This window comes from Staurois parvus, unplaced genomic scaffold, assembly GCF_062004578.1.
Source record: "Staurois parvus isolate SC_StPar_1 unplaced genomic scaffold, SC_StPar_1.0 ptg000019l, whole genome shotgun sequence".
NCBI classification, from domain to species: domain Eukaryota; kingdom Metazoa; phylum Chordata; class Amphibia; order Anura; family Ranidae; genus Staurois; species Staurois parvus.
The window spans coordinates 21,160,001-21,175,843 of NW_028317815.1; the positions used below are offsets into that span (position 1 = coordinate 21,160,001).

Here is a 15,843-nt window from a genome sequence, read left to right on the forward strand (position 1 = left end):
TGTACTTGGTGTAACATTCTTTTGTATTTTACAAATACATTTTTTTTGTTCATTAAACAAAAAAAAAAATAATCCAAACAGGGTTACAAGTAAATCAAAAAAGGGGAGGGGGGGATGAGGGGGACGCGTTAGCCTTCATTCCCCCCCTTTTTTGATTTACCTGTAACCCTGTTTGGATTATGGTTACTTATGCCTGTTAAACAATCATTTTGTGAGTATTTCCTTATTAATAAAATTAGTCACTATTTATTGAGGTAATGCGCAAGGTTTGTGCGCTCTTTCATCTTCCTCTACCTTTAGGGGTTAACTACAGGAACCCAGGCTGCAGCCAGAAAAGGTGGGGTGGTATAGGCCAACCACTGTCTATAATTTTAAATGTAGGGCTCCAATGTTGGTCTTGGCTGACTGTGTCTTCGTAATCCTTTTTTTTTTTTTTTTTTGTAGGATTAACTGTGTAGACATGTGCTCTCTTGAGTGCGCAGTCTGCTGGTGCATCTACTGTGCTCTCTGCCTCCTGGCCACTCAGCACAGCTATCCTTACATGTTCTGGGCTCTCACTGCTTACTGTAGTCTGGTTACAGAAGGTATAGTGGGGCAAAAAAGTATTTAGTCAGCCACCAATTGTGCAAGTTCTCCCACTTAACAAGATGAGAGAGGCCTGTAATTGGCATCATAGGTAGACCTCAACTATGAGAGACAAAATGAGAAAAAAAATCCAGACAATCACATTGGCTGATTTGGAAAGAATTTATTTGCAAATTATGGTGGAAAATAAGTATTTGGTCACCTACAAACAAGCAAGATTTCTGGCTCTCACAGACCTGTACCTTCTTCTTTAACCACTTGCCTACCAGGCACTTATACCCCCTTATTTACCAGGCCAATTTTCAGCTTTCAACGCTGCCGCACTTTGACAATTGCGCGGTCATGCAACATTGTACCCATATGAAATTTTGATCATTTTTTTAAACAGCTTTCTTTTTGTGGTATTTAATCACCACTGGGGTTTTTTTATTTTTTGCTAAACAAACCAAAACCACCTGAGTTTTTTTTTTTCTTAGTTTCTGTTATAAACTTTTGTAAATTAATAATTTTTCTCCTTCACTGATGTGCACTAATAGGCTGCACTGATAGGCAGTACTGATGAGGAGGCACTGGTAGGTGGCATTGATGGGCATTGACAGGAATCACTGGTGGGCACTGAAAGGCAGTACTCATATATGGCACTGATGGGCGGCACTGATTGGCATCACTCATAGGTGGCACTGACTGGCACTGACAGGTGGCACTGAAAGGCAGCTCAGATGGGCATTGATGTGCACTGGTAGGCATTGATATGTGGCATTGATGGGCACTGACAGGTGGTATTGATGGGCACTGACAGGTGGCACTGATGGGGCTACACTGATCATCAGGGCACTGATGATCAGTGTAAATGTTCCCTCTGAGGAATGCCGATTACCGGCTCTCATCTCCTCACGAGCTGTTGACGTGACAGCTTGTGAGGAGAGAAATGCAGATAACCGGCATTTCTTTATTTACATGCGATCAGCTGTGATTAGACACAGCTGATCACATGACAGAGCCGAAGTGATCGACTCTTTCCGCTGATTTGGTGATCCGCTGTGTCCCAGAGACACAGCGCACCACCGACCGCTGCGTTCACATGTGGTTAGAGTAGAAAGACGTCATATGACGTCCTCCCAGAACGAGAGAACCACCGCCCATCTGTCATTTCTCACAAATAGAGCTTTCTTTTGGTGGTATTTAATCGCCACTGGGCGCTTTACTTTTTGCGCTATAAATACAAAAAGTGCAAAAAATTTGGGAAAAAAAAAAAAAAAAGCATCTTTGTTTCTATTATAAAATTTTTCAAACAGGTAATTTTTCTCCTTCACTGATGTGCGTTGATGAGGCAGCACTGATGGGCACTGATAGGCAGCACTAATGGGCACTGATAGGCACTGATAGGCAGCACTAAAGGGCACTGATAGGCAGTACTAATGAGGTGGCACGGATAGGCGGCACTGATAGACAGCACTAATGAGGTGTCACGGATAGGCGGCACTAATATGCAGCACTGATCGGCGGCACTGATGATGGGGACTGGTGGGCACAGGTGGGTGCACTGGTGGGTGATCTGGTGGGCACAGGTGGGCGGAGCTAGTGGGTGCACTGCTGGGCACAGGGGGCGGAGCTTGCGGGTGGCACTGCTGGGCACCGATCATCAGGGCACTGATCATCAGTGCCCTGATGATCGGTGCCGATCCCCGCTCTGACAGCTGCCGGTTCTCGGCAGTACTTTCCTCACGATCTGACAGCGTGAGGAAAGTGCAGCCGAGAACCGGCACTTGCATTTTCCTCTGATCAGCGTGTCATTGGACACCGCTGATCAGGTGGTAAAAGGCCGCTGTGATTGGCCTTTTATCACATCACGTGATCAGCTGTGTCCGTAGGACACAGCGATCATGGAGATCGCCGGGTGCGTGCCCCCTGGGGCGCGCAGGAGAGCGCGTTCTGGGAGGACGTCATATGACATCCACCCAGAACTGGCCGGCCGCAGTGCAGCCGTCATTCGGCTATCTGCGGTCGGCAGGTAGTTAAGAGGCTCCTCTGTCCTGCACTCATTACCTGTATCAATGGCACCTGTTTGAACTGGTTATCAGTATAAAAGACACCTGTCCACCACCTCAAACAGTCACACTCCAAACTTCACTATGGTGAAGACCAAAGAGCTGTCGAAGGACACCAGAAACAAAATTGTAGACCTTCACCAGGCTGGGAAGACTGAATCTGCAATAGACAAGCAGCTTGGTGTGAACAAATCAACTGTGGGAGCAATAATTAGAAAATGGAAGACATACAAGACCACTGATAATCCCCCTCGATCTGGGGCTCCACGCAAGATCTCACCCCGTGGGGTCAAAATGATCACAAGAACGGTGAGCAAAAATCCCAGGACCACACGGGGGGACCTAGTGAATGACCTGCAGAGAGCTGGGACCAACGTAACAAAGGCTACCATCAGTAACACACTACGCTGCCAGGGACTCAGATCCTGCAGTGCCAGACGTGTCCCCTTGCTTAAGCCAGTACATGTCCGGGCCCGTCTGAAGTTTGCTAGAGAGCATTTGGATGATCCAGAAGAGGATTGGGAGAATGTCAGATGAAACCAAAATAGAACTGTTTGGTAGAAACACAACTTGTCATGTTTGGAGGAGAGAGAATGCTGAGTTGCATCCAGAACACCATACCTACTGTGAAGCATGGGGGTGGCAACATCATGCTTTGGGGCTGTTTCTCCGCAAAGGGACCAGGACGACTGATCCATGTACAGGACAGAATGAATGGGGCCATGTATCGTGAGATTTTGAGTGCAAACCTCCTTCCATCAGCAAGGGCATTGAAGATAAAACGTGGCTGGGTCTTCCAACATGACAATGATCCCAAACATACCGCCCGGGCAACGAAGGAGTGGCTTCGTAAGAAGCATTTCAAGGTCCTGGAGTGGCCTAGCCAGTCTCCAGATCTCAACCCCATAGAAAACCTTTGGAGGGAGTTGAAAGTCCGTGTTGCCCAGCGACAGCCCCAAAACATCACTGCTCTAGAGGAGATCTGCATGGAGGAATGGGCCAACATACCAGCAACAGTGTGTGCCAACCTTGTGAAGACTTACAGGAAACGTTTGACCTCTGTCATTGCCAACAAAGGATATATAACAAAGTATTGAGATGAACTTTTGATATTGACCAAATACTTATTTTCCACCATAATTTGCAAATAAATTCTTTCCAAATCAGCCAATGTGATTGTCTGGATTTTTTTTCTCATTTTGTCTCTCATAGTTGAGGTCTACCTATGATGCCAATTACAGGCCTCTCTCATCTTTTTAAGTGGGAGAACTTGCACAATTGGTGGCTGACTAAATACTTTTTTGCCCCACTGTATAACCCTCAGTATTCATGGCAGATCATATGCACAAGATGTCAGTAGGCTTGCTAGTGCACTCAACTAAGTTGGGTTGTTTTGCAGCATCCCTCCTAATGGTCCTGATTTTGATGTGATAATGGTCTGAGTCACTATCCTCTCCTCCTCCAGCTCCTTCTGGTGCACCCCCCATTCATCCAGCCATTATGATTTTATGGGTGGGATAGCTACCCTGTTTGAGGCCTCAGATTGAAAGTAATCAAGCGGGCACCCTCTGATTTTCCTCCAAAGTCCTCCTGAAAGCTTCTATGCTTCCTGAAAAGGAGGAAGGTTTCTTTTCTAGCTCAGAGGACTTGGCCTCTCTCAAGAGATATGATTTGCATCCTTACTGGCCTACTCTGTGTTTACCTGTATTAACCCAATGAAAAGTAACCAGCCTGTGCTCCTTAAAATGCCTAGGTCAATATATTCCCTATACACTAGATCCTGTCTTAGTGACTGGCCTGAAAAAATCATCTCTAGTTAGCAGTTTGCTCAGCAATACCTTATTGAATATTTCTTAAATGTCATGGAGCCAGCCACTGCCTACCTTTTTATTGGTCCCTGTTTTCAAGGATGCAGTGGATAAAAGATTAGAAATACATGTGCATTTCGTACTGATTCTCCGAAAATGAAATTTTCTTGAGAAAAATAGAATTGTACGTATCTCCAAATGGACATTTTAACACATGTCAATGAATCTGAAAAAAGTTATAGTGAAATTAACGAAAATGCATGTATTTCATTTGAATGACATCACTTGAAGTGATAGTAGTTCAGGCACATCGCAAAATGAATTCATTTTTCAGATTTGTTCAATAATTTGGATAATGAATGGATCAGAATTGAAGACTTTCATAAATGGGCTCCTAGCCATTTTTTCATATGGAGGTGGATTACAAAATAAAATACAGCATAATTTGTTGCTTTGTGCTGCAAATGGCCATACGTTCTGGACCAATCCTAAATCTCATGCACACAAACTGTGATAGGCTGAACATATGCTGGTTGTAATATTTCCTGGTGGTTGCCTGTGGCTATGTACAGACTGTTATACAAATAAATGGCTGTATGTGGCCATACTCGTTTAAAGCCGATGCTTCTGTACATGGGCGTTTATCTGCACAGGTTTGTATGGGTTTCCCAAACGCAAAACTTCCATCGTATGATGTCATAAACCAATTGTGAACACTATGCTGAGATCAATGGAATTGCATGGATTCATGTAAACTTTATTATGTGATCAATAAATTTGCAAATGGTTTTTTTATACTTGTGTGTTGAATCTGTATCGTTGGGTGCTGTCCTAGAAAGTCCCTGGTTTTTACATTGTTTTAGTCATTTAGAAATCGCACACAAGTTTGCACATTTAAAAATACAAGTGTGTGTATGTACAGTGCCTTGAAAAAGTATCCCTACCCCTTGAAATTCCATATTTTGTCATGTTACAACCAAAAATGTAAAATGTATTTTATGTCATAGACCAACAGAAAATGACACAAGTGTGAAGTGGAAGGAAAATTATAAATGGCTTTCAAAATTTTTTACAAATATGTGAAAAGTATGCCATGCATTTGTATTCTGCCCCCCTGAACCACCTTGTAGAACCACCTTTTACTGCAATTACAGCTGCAAGTCTTTTTGGGGATGTCTCTACCAGCTTTGTACATATACAGTAGAGTGACATTTTTGCCCATTCTTCTTTGCAAAATAACTCAAGTTCTGTCAGATTGGATGGAGGGCACGTGAACAGCAATTTTCAAGTCTTGCCACATCTTCTCAATTGGATTTAGGTCTGAATTTTGACTGGGCTTTTCTAACACATGAATATGCTTTGATCCAAATCATTCCAATATAGCTCTGGCTGTATATTTAGGGTCGTAGTCCTGCTGGAAGGTGAACCTCCGCCCCAGTCTCAAGACTTTTGCAGACTCTTAACGGGTTTTCTTCTACAATTGCCCTGTATTTCGCTGAATCCATCTTCCCATCAACTCTGACCAGCTTCCCTGTCCCTGCTGAAGAAAAGCATCTCCACAACATAACATGATGCTGCCACCACGTTTCAAGGTGTGGGGATGGTGTGTCCAGGATGATTTGCAGTGTTAGTTTTCCGCCACACATAGCGTTTTGCTTTTAGACCAAAAAGTTCAATTTTTGCCTCATCTGACCAGAGCACCTTTTTCCTATTTACTGTCCCCCACATGGCTTCTCGCAAACTGCAAACGGGACTTCTTATGGCTTTCTTTCAACAATGGCTTTCTTCTTGCCACTCCTCCACAAAGGCCAGATTTGTGGACTGCACGATGAATAGTTGTCCTATAGACTCTCCCACCTGAGCTGTGGATCTCTGCAGCTCCTCCAGAGTTACCATAGGCCTCTTCGCTGCTTCTTTGATTAATGCTGTCCTTGCCGGGCCTGTCATTTTTAGATGGACAGCTATGTCTTGGTAGGTTTGCAGTTGTACCATACCCTTTTCATTTTTGGATGATGGATTGAGCAGTGCTCTGTGATATGTTCAAAGCTTGAGATTTTTTTTTTTTATAACTTAACCCTGCTTTAAACTTCTCCACAACCTACTCCCTGACCTGTCTGGTGTGTTCCTTGGCCTTCACGATGCTGTTTGTTCACTAATGTTCTGTAACAAACTTCTGAGGGCTTCACAGAACAGCTGTATTTATACTGAGATTAAATTACACACAGGTGGACTCTGCTTATTATGTGACTTCTGAAGGCAATTGGTTCCACTAGATTTTATTTAGGGGTATCTGAGTAATAGGGGCTGATTACAAATGCACGCCACACTTTTCTTTGTAAAAAATTTTGAAAACCATTCAATCTTCCTTCCACTTCACAATTATGTGCCACTTTTTGTGGGTCTATCACATAAAATCCTAATAAAATACACTTACAATTTTAGTTGTAACGAGGGGGGCGCTTATAGCCATCCCCGCTGGGAGAACATAGTGGTTACTTCTAGCAGCTATAAAAGCTGCTAGCAATAATTGCATGTAAAATCCCCCGCATCCATCCCCCCTCTCTCGGTTGCACTCCTGAACGCCCGCTCGGTCTGCAACAAACTTACTGCCATCCATGACCTCTTTATCTCCCGCTCCCTTAACCTCCTAGCCATCACCGAAACCTGGGTACAGGCCACTGACTCCACCTCCCCTGCGGCACTCTCCTATGGAGGTCTCGTCTGGTCCCATTCACCAAGACTGAGCGGTCACAAAGGTGGTGGGGTCGGCCTGCTCCTATCACCGCTGAGCACCTTCCAGGTCCTCCCTAATCCTCCCTCCCTAACTTTCTCCTCCTTCGAGGCTCACTGCATCCGGCCCTTCTCACCCACCCCCCTAAGGATCGCAGTGATCTACAGGCCTCCCGGATCCATACCCCGCTTCCTGGATGACTTCGCTGCCTGGCTTCCCTTCTTCCTCTCCTCTGAGCTACCAACCATCATCCTCGGGGACTTCAATATCCCCATCAATGACAACAGCCCGGCTACTTCCCAATTCCTCCACCTAACCTCCTCCTTCGCGCTCACACAGCACACTCAATCCTCCACCCACATCATTGGGAACACCCTGGACCTCGTCTTCTCCCACCTCTGTACCCTCAACCAGTTCTCTAACACCCCCTTCCCTCTCTCCGACCACCACCTCCTCACGTTCTCCATCTCCCCTTCCCCTAACTCCCCCCCCCCAGAGCGCCAAACCATCACCAGCCGCAACCTTCGCAACCTGAACCCGGCCCCCCTCCACTCAGCTGCCGACCGCCTACACGACAGCATCCTTCCACTGTCTTGTCCTGACCTAGCCACTAACACGTACAACGACTCACTATCAGCTACCCTAGACTCTCTGGCACCCCTAACCACACGCTACATCAAACCCAGACCGCTCCAACCATGGCAGAACGACCACACTAAATGCCTCAAACGTCGCAGTCGTGCGCTGGAGAGACTATGGCGCAAAACCAGGTCCCCCCATTCATTCTCCCTCTACAAATCTGCCTTCCTCACTTACACCTCCTCCCTCCACGCCGCCAAGCAGGCTTACTTCGTAAACCTGATTAACACCCTCTCCTCCTGCCCTCGCCGACTCTTCTCCACCTTCAACTCCCTGCTCTCTCCCCCCCCTCCTCCACTCAGTACCTCACTCACCGCCCACGAGATTGCCACTCATTTCCACAATAAAATTGATGCTATCCGTCAGGACATAGTCAACTCGCAATCTACCTCCCCACCTAGCCTCCCCCCCCATCTCCCCCTCATCTCTTTCCTCCTCTGACCTCGCAACCGCACTGCCCCCCTCCACACCCAAGACCCCGCTTACCGTAACCCCACCAGCTCTGCACTCCTTCAGCCCTGCTACCACTGAGGAAGTCACCAGGGTCTTCTCTGAAGCCCGCCTCACTACCTGCCCCCTAGACCCTATCCCCTCTCGACTCCTCCAGTCACCCCCCTCTTCCCTCATCTGCTCCCTCACCCACATCTTCAATCTCTCCCTCTCTACCGGCGTATTCCCCTCCCCCCTAAAGCATGCGCACATCACCCCCATACTCAAAAAGCCCTCCCTGGACCCCTCTGATCCAAACAACCTCAGACCCATCTCCCTGCTGCCACTCGCTTCCAAACTCCTGGAGCGCTTAGTCTACAACCGCCTAAGCGCCCACCTAACTGACAACAACCTCCTTGATCCACTACAGTCCGGCTTCCGTCCCCTACACTCCACCGAAACCGCCCTCCTCAAAATCACCAACGACCTACTTACCGCCAAAGCCAACTACTCTGTCCTCCTCCTCCTGGACCTCTCCGCGGCCTTCGACACAGTTGACCACCCCCTCCTCCTTAATAAACTATTCTCCCTTGGCATCAGAGACACCGCTCTCTCCTGGTTCTCCTCTTACCTATCCCGACGCTCCTTCAGCGTTTCCTACAATGGTGCCACCTCCCCTTCCCTCCCCCTCTCTGTTGGGGTCCCCCAGGGCTCTGTCCTTGGACCCCTTCTCTTCTCCATCTACACCTCCTCCCTTGGCAAACTCATACACTCCCACGGCTTCAACTACCATCTCTATGCTGATGACACTCAAATTTACCTCTCCACCCCTCACCTCACCTCCACTTTCTCCGCCCGCATCACTCACCTCCTAAACGACATCTCTGACTGGATGTCGCTCCATTTCCTCAAACTCAACCTCTCCAAAACCGAGTTTCTCGTCTTCCCTCCTGCCCGCGCCCCCCCCCCCCCATCCTATCCATCACTACTAACATCACCACCATCAATCCCGCCCCGCAAGCCAAAGTCCTTGGGGTCATTCTGGACTCTAACCTCTCCTTCCAACCTCATGTCAAATCACTGACAAACACATGCAGGCTCCACCTCCGCAATATCGCCAAAATACGCACCTTCCTTACCCCAGACACCGCTAAACAACTTGTGCACTCCCTGATTATCTCACGCCTTGACTACTGCAACTCCCTCCTCACCGGCCTACCCCAGTGCAAACTCTCCCCGCTTCAGACCATCCTGAACTCAGCTGCCAGACTCATCCACCTCACCAGCCGCTCCACCTCTGCCACCCCCCTCTGCCTCTCCCTCCACTGGCTCCCTATCGCCCAACGCATCAAATTCAAACTACTCACTCTGACCTACAAAGCCATTCACAACACTGCCCCTAACTACCTCACCGACCTGATTCCCAAGTACCACCCTACCCGTACCCTTCGCTCTTCACAGGACCTCCTTCTATCTTGCTCCCTGGTCTCCTCCTCACACGCACGTCTGCAAGACTTCACCAGGTCCTCCCCCATCCTCTGGAACTCACTACCCCAATCCATCAGACTGTCACCTTCCCTCCTCACCTTCAGGCGCTCCCTGAAAACCCACCTCTTCAGGGAAGCCTACCCCACCCTCACCTAACTGCTGCTCTCCTTCATTCCTCCTACCACTCCATCCCCCACAGCCACTTCCTCCTGTACCACTACCCCCTCCCTCCCAGATTGTAAGCTCGAAAGAGTAGGGCCCTCTTACCCCTCGTGTGCTGTTCGTAGCTGCTGTAATGTTTCATGTATTGTCCCCCCCTCTATTGTACAGCGCTGAGCAAACCCTTTGGCGCTATATAAACTCAATGTAATGTAATGTAATGTAAAATCTGACAAGCTGGTTGTACCCAAGTTGATTGATCGACATGTTTATAATCTCGACTGGTCCCTGCTGAATCAGCCAAGATTTGAACAGTCTATGGCCAGCTTTAGTGACTACTACTCTTCATTTCTCCAGAATAATTTTCTGATCATAACAGTGGATTGTGCTTACTCTGTGTGGGTTGGCATGGTCACTGGTGGTCTGTACCAGGGGCACATGTCAGGCTGAGAACATTGGAACACAGCTAGGAAACTTGTCATGCTACAGCATGAAGTATCTGAATAAGGACCATCATGGTAGGATCAGCAGGTATTGACCCCCCCCCCCCCCGTTTTTGCTTTTTGTGCAAAAAAATTAAAAAAAAACTAGTGGCAATTAAATACCACCAAAAGAAAGCTCTATTTGTGTGAAAAAAAGATAAAAATTTCTTATGGGTACAGTGTTGCATGACTGCGCAATTGTCATTCAAAGTGCAACAGCGATGTAAGCTGAAAATTTGGCCTGGAAGGGGGTAAAACTGCCCGGTAGGGGAGTAGTTAAGTAAAAAGAAAAGTTTTCTCTTACAAATGAAAGTGTAAAGTTAGAGTAGCAAACAGTTGAAACCCATTTTTAGGTGTTTTTCTACTTTTTGATACATAGAGACGACTTCAATTTTCTTAAGTTGTTTTTAATATGTTTGTACCATTTTCTAGATCATGCAAGAGACCAACTAGCTGATGCCATTCCAGATACTGCACTGCAAAACTCCACTGACTTGAAAGACCATTTAAACACAAAGCAGGAGAGTTTAGACACTGGTACATTTTTTATTTTTTCTACAAGAAACTATGGTCGTACATTTTCTCATTTCACTGCTGTTATAATTAACTTTTACTTTCATAAGGGCTTATGGCTGTTTTCTGCAGATCACCTGTATGTGGAACATGCTTCAGATGTAAGTCAAGCATTTTCAATTCTTTTTTAAAGGATAAGTGCATTTATCCTTTTTTTTTGCCCCCATTTCTTTAACTAAACTAACCCACCTCCAAAAATGCATAATTGCCTTGATCTGATGACCGAGGTTGGTCAAAAATGGTCTGTTCTGGTAGTAGTCCCGTCATCTCAATCTTGTATATCTTTCTGTACCTATAGATATTCCGTCATCCAAAAGATTCTGCTGATCATGTTTGAAACTGGACAAGGGCAATGAACAACTAGTACAATTCTGTATTTCACAACCATAATTTAAGTGAGCAACTACAGCAATAAACTCCTGCCTTGCTGTTTTTTGTGTGGAACAAGTTGTCTTAGTTATGACAAATCCTGAGAATGGCTGTACTTTCTCAGAGGTCTCGGAGTAGGTAATTCCTACTAAATGCAAGGAAAACCACACCCAAAAAGAACACAGGCGCTTAAATCTAAGATTACTCTGTGCATTCTGACCTTCCTACAATTAGGACTTGACCAAAACTTGGTCTTAAGCACTCTTAAAGGACAGATTTCCATTTTCTAAAAAAAAAAAACAAAAACCCTGACCTCACTCTACCTCGTCAGAACTTTTATTCAAGGTGTATCTCAGATAAGGACCCCTTACAGCACCCTGTGCTTTCTTGGGACCTTAATCTGGTTCTCTGCCTTTACCATTAAGTGCAAGGCAGTTGTATGCACAAGACCATCCTTAAATCCACCTTATTGGAAAGGAAATAACTCTTCACTGTATGAGTTAAGCGCCATCAGAGTCTACCTCAAAGAAACTGCTTCTTTCAGGAAGATTGACTACCATCAGGACCTTGCAAAGGACATCTTGCTTCAAAATCCATTATTGCCAGATGGAGAAGACAGCTCTTTTTAAGAACATACACACAAAAGCAGAACGCTCAATGTGCACTGCAGCCTTAGGCCTAATTCACACTGGCTTTGAAAGCAGGCATTTAAGGGACATGTTTAACGCTCCTCAAACGCCTATACAATATTATGGGCGGCACACAGTGCTGTTCACATTATCAAAACATGAAGCGTCATGTTGCTTCAAAATTGAAGCCTCATGTGGAGTCATGAGGCGTTTGAAGCCTTTCATCACCTCCCATTCAAGTCTATGGTAACGCTCCTCAAATGCACTGGCAGGCGTTTGCGAGCCATTTGTGGTGCCCTTGTGGAGCGTTAAAAACATTAGTTTATTTAGATTGTGGTGTGGTATTATCACTTGTCAATTGCTTATAAAACACTTCAAAACTGCGGATAGGGCGTTTTGGGTAGCGTTTTGAATGCTTGGAAAAAGCCAGTCTAAAGCTCATTAACGCCTGTCTAACGTCTATACTAAAGCTGTAGGAGCATTTGGTAAGAGTTAGAAATTTAGTCAAGTGTGAATAAGCCCTTATAAACCTATTGTGGCACCACTCCAGGCAGGAATAAACCTCTGCTAAGATGCTCAGTCAACTGGGTGCTGGTAGTATCCATATGCTAATCTAGAGAGCATTCTTGTCTGTGTGGGGATCATCACGCAAACCAACCAGCCCGTGTAATCCAAAAGTGAGAAGCTGCCTCAGCCTGTGGGTCTCCAATAAACCATGCCCTCTGGGGCTTAGTCGTAGGGCGGCCTAGTCTATGACAAAAAAAGTTAGGGGCGTGGTTTACAGGCTGAGGCTACTTCTTACTTTTGGATTGCCTGGTTAGATTGAGCGGTAATTCCATCCACCCCCCCCCCCCCCCCCAGACATATGATTCTCCCCCTGCATGATTTTGTGCTCACTCTACCGCCATTGAATTTCCTGGACATTCTTATAGCAAGCCTTTGTTTGCCCAGCTTTGTACATCCGGCACCTGGACTCCTGTTCTTAACTTTTCAAAGTTACACGAGGTGGATGTTTACTCTTCTGCAGAGGTAGCTTTTAGCACAGTTCTCTTTGCCTAATTGTTACCCAACCTTCATATTCCATTGCTTGGGAATGTTCCAGGATCTATGAATATTCAGTCTGTGTCCTATAGTGTACAATTAAGATAGATTTTTTTACTTTCCTTCTATTCCTGGGGTACTCTGCATTACTTGCTACAAATATATCCAGCCTGCGCCCTCTACTCCAAGATATGGAATGTATAGGTAAGCCAAACTGCCTTTAAAAAAAACAAAATTCTTACCAAATGGGTTGTGATGCAAAAAGTGGCATTTATAAACCCTTTCACTTAAGGCTCTGTTCACGTCCTAACTAATAACAAAAGAACAAGAGGCCCTGTAGGTTTACCGTATCGCTAAACGTATATTATCTGCCAAGTAACCAAACCGCCAAAAAGGGGGGATGTGAAAAGGGATTCACAAAAGAAGCGGTTACATCATGAATGGAAAGCGATACCCAAACATTTCTAAAAAATTATGCATTATTGCAAACAATACATTTTGTATAATCATTTTTCTCAAGTGTGTGGCAACACAATATAGCATCAGGATTTGGTGCTTCTATAAGCAATCTCATTTTGTATTGCATATGTCTCTTTGATTCTTGCCCTGAGCTGTATTTTTCATACATTTAGTCGGGTTCCTTAACCCATTTTATACTGGTACCGATGTTTACAGAATTGCGTGTTGGATGTATAGCCTATATTGGTGAGAATTTTTTGATTACATCCCCTATATGGTGGTGTTACCTATGTGTCTGTGCTGCATATGTACTAGACCCAGTGTCATTACATGATGTTTTGCTTTTAAACAATTTTTTGGTTTTAGGTCATACTTTTTTGTATTGTCTCATCTTGTGGTGATGGCTAACTGAGGTATTTACCTAAAAGTCTATTATATGCATTGTTTGCAATAAAGCATAATTTTTGAGAAATTTTTGGGCATTGCTTTGTTCATGATGTAACTGCTTCTTTTGTGAATCCCTTTTCTTTTCACATCCTAACCTAACTTGTGTTTCAGAATTGTGCAGATATTGGAATGCCAGGAATGGGCATTCCTAGACAGACAGCATTTGCATGCAGACAACTTTATCACCACTGTCCTGCCTCATCCAATCATAGAATGCTTTAAATTCATTGAGAAAATCAAAAGAATTCTCTGAATGGCACTTATGCTGAGTGGCCGACCTCCTTTGTTCATAATGCAGCAGGACAGCTTACATAGTACTCAGAAGCGTGTGGAGATCACTGGTAGCGGTGGCTACTACAGTATTTTCCAACTTCCATGGGAATCCCACAGGTATGGTATGCTGACCTTTAAAAGCTTAGACCAAAGTAATTGTACATATAAGTACAATTACATTGCTGTAATGCAGTGTTTCTCAACTCCAGTCCTCATGGACCCCCAACAGGTCATGTTTTCAGGATTTCCCTCAGATGAAACAGCTGTGGTAATTACTAAGGCAGTGAAACTGATCAAATCACCTGTGCAAAATAATGGAAATCCTGAAAACATGACCTGTTGGGGGTCCATGAGGACTGGAATTGAGAAACACTGCTGTAATGGGATATGGAGGAATGTTTTTTACACAGGTGTTTGAGATCAGTTCTTGCAATCAATTTTTTTTTTTTTTTCCTCTAAAAGTGTTATAAGGAAAGCCCAATTCATTGTTATGAGCAACAAGGACTGTTTATTCTTCAGAACTGTATAAAACTGTCCGCGCTTCTTTCAGTGATGAGCGTGTTTGTTTCTCAGCAGGTTTCAGTAACAGTGATGCGGCTAGAAGATCAGGGGATTCGGCTGAAGACCGCACGCAATGACTCAGAAAATGTCAGTCATTATTCTGTGAACCCAAGCAAGATGTTTTGCCTTTTTAAATGGACATTATCTTCTGCATTACACAGTAGCCTGCCTGCTTGTGGAAGACAGTACCATACAAAAGTGCCACTAAGAAAAAGTATTCCGTGACCATTCAAGTGTGTAGGTCTGCCTATACAATGGTACACTACTGTACAATTCCATATAAAAATATTTCATATTTAAGATGGATTACTCCAGTATCAGTGCTACACATTTTTTTGCTGGGACCATATACCTGCCTTATATAACACTTTGGTTTAAAACAGAAAGTATTACCTATGATTTTGTAACTTAATGTAATATTGCCTTAATGTCTTTTAACCCTGTTACACCGCTGCTTGTAGATCTGTTAATATAGTGATACTTTTATGATAGTTTACAGACTACTTTTTTGCTAACTTTTTGATTACATTGTATGCATTATTTTCTATTTGTACAGGGCTAGCAGGTATATTTGACATAATTGTAGACAAAATATTAACAGAAGATGTAAGAAATCCTGGGCATGGTCTTAATTGTTTTCCTGATACAGAATGTAAATTATTCGCCCTGTTTTTAGGCTTTTTTTTTTTTAAAATCATAATAGCTGGATGACATGCCAGCATTACAGGTTAACCGATACGATTGTAATACAGTTTGTAAATTGTAAGCTAAAGGATATTTTTATAATATACTGTTTCATTGTCAAACCCCAATATGTGTTTTTTTACTTGTCCTATAAATAGAAAACTTTAAACGTGAAGGCAAATATAGCATACAAATTAATGCAACTGTGCTATTAATACATCCTTATTGTAAGTGCCTTATTTGATTTAGTCCTCTGTAAGGCTGAAGAAAGTATCAATTTGGTGTTCTACGATTCAAGCAACTTGCCTAAAGGAGGGAGATGAATTCATCAATGTGCTTCACTGTCCAGTCTTGGTGTGGGGTAGAGACCTCCTCTGCAATCTGCTGTCATGGTCCTGGCTTTCCCCTCCAGCCCCTTGCTCTATATTGATGCACACC

The 15,843-nt window shown here is 44.6% G+C and overlaps 1 protein-coding gene across 2 annotated transcripts in view; it reads left to right on the plus strand.

The window, feature by feature from the left end:
* PTPN12 (protein tyrosine phosphatase non-receptor type 12) overlaps positions 1-15,533 on the plus strand; it is a 116,289-nt gene extending 100,756 nt beyond the window's left edge. The window contains exons 14-15 of one of the 2 annotated variants that reach the window (XM_089685706.1): positions 10,802-10,906; positions 14,734-15,533. In XM_089685706.1, the coding sequence (XP_089541832.1) occupies positions 10,802-10,906; positions 14,734-14,798 (170 nt within the window). In that variant the 3' untranslated portion in view covers positions 14,799-15,533. The remainder of the gene's footprint in view (positions 1-10,801; positions 10,907-14,733) is intronic. The other variant, XM_089685715.1, reaches the window with a different exon arrangement.
* The last annotated feature ends 310 nt before the right edge of the window (positions 15,534-15,843 follow it).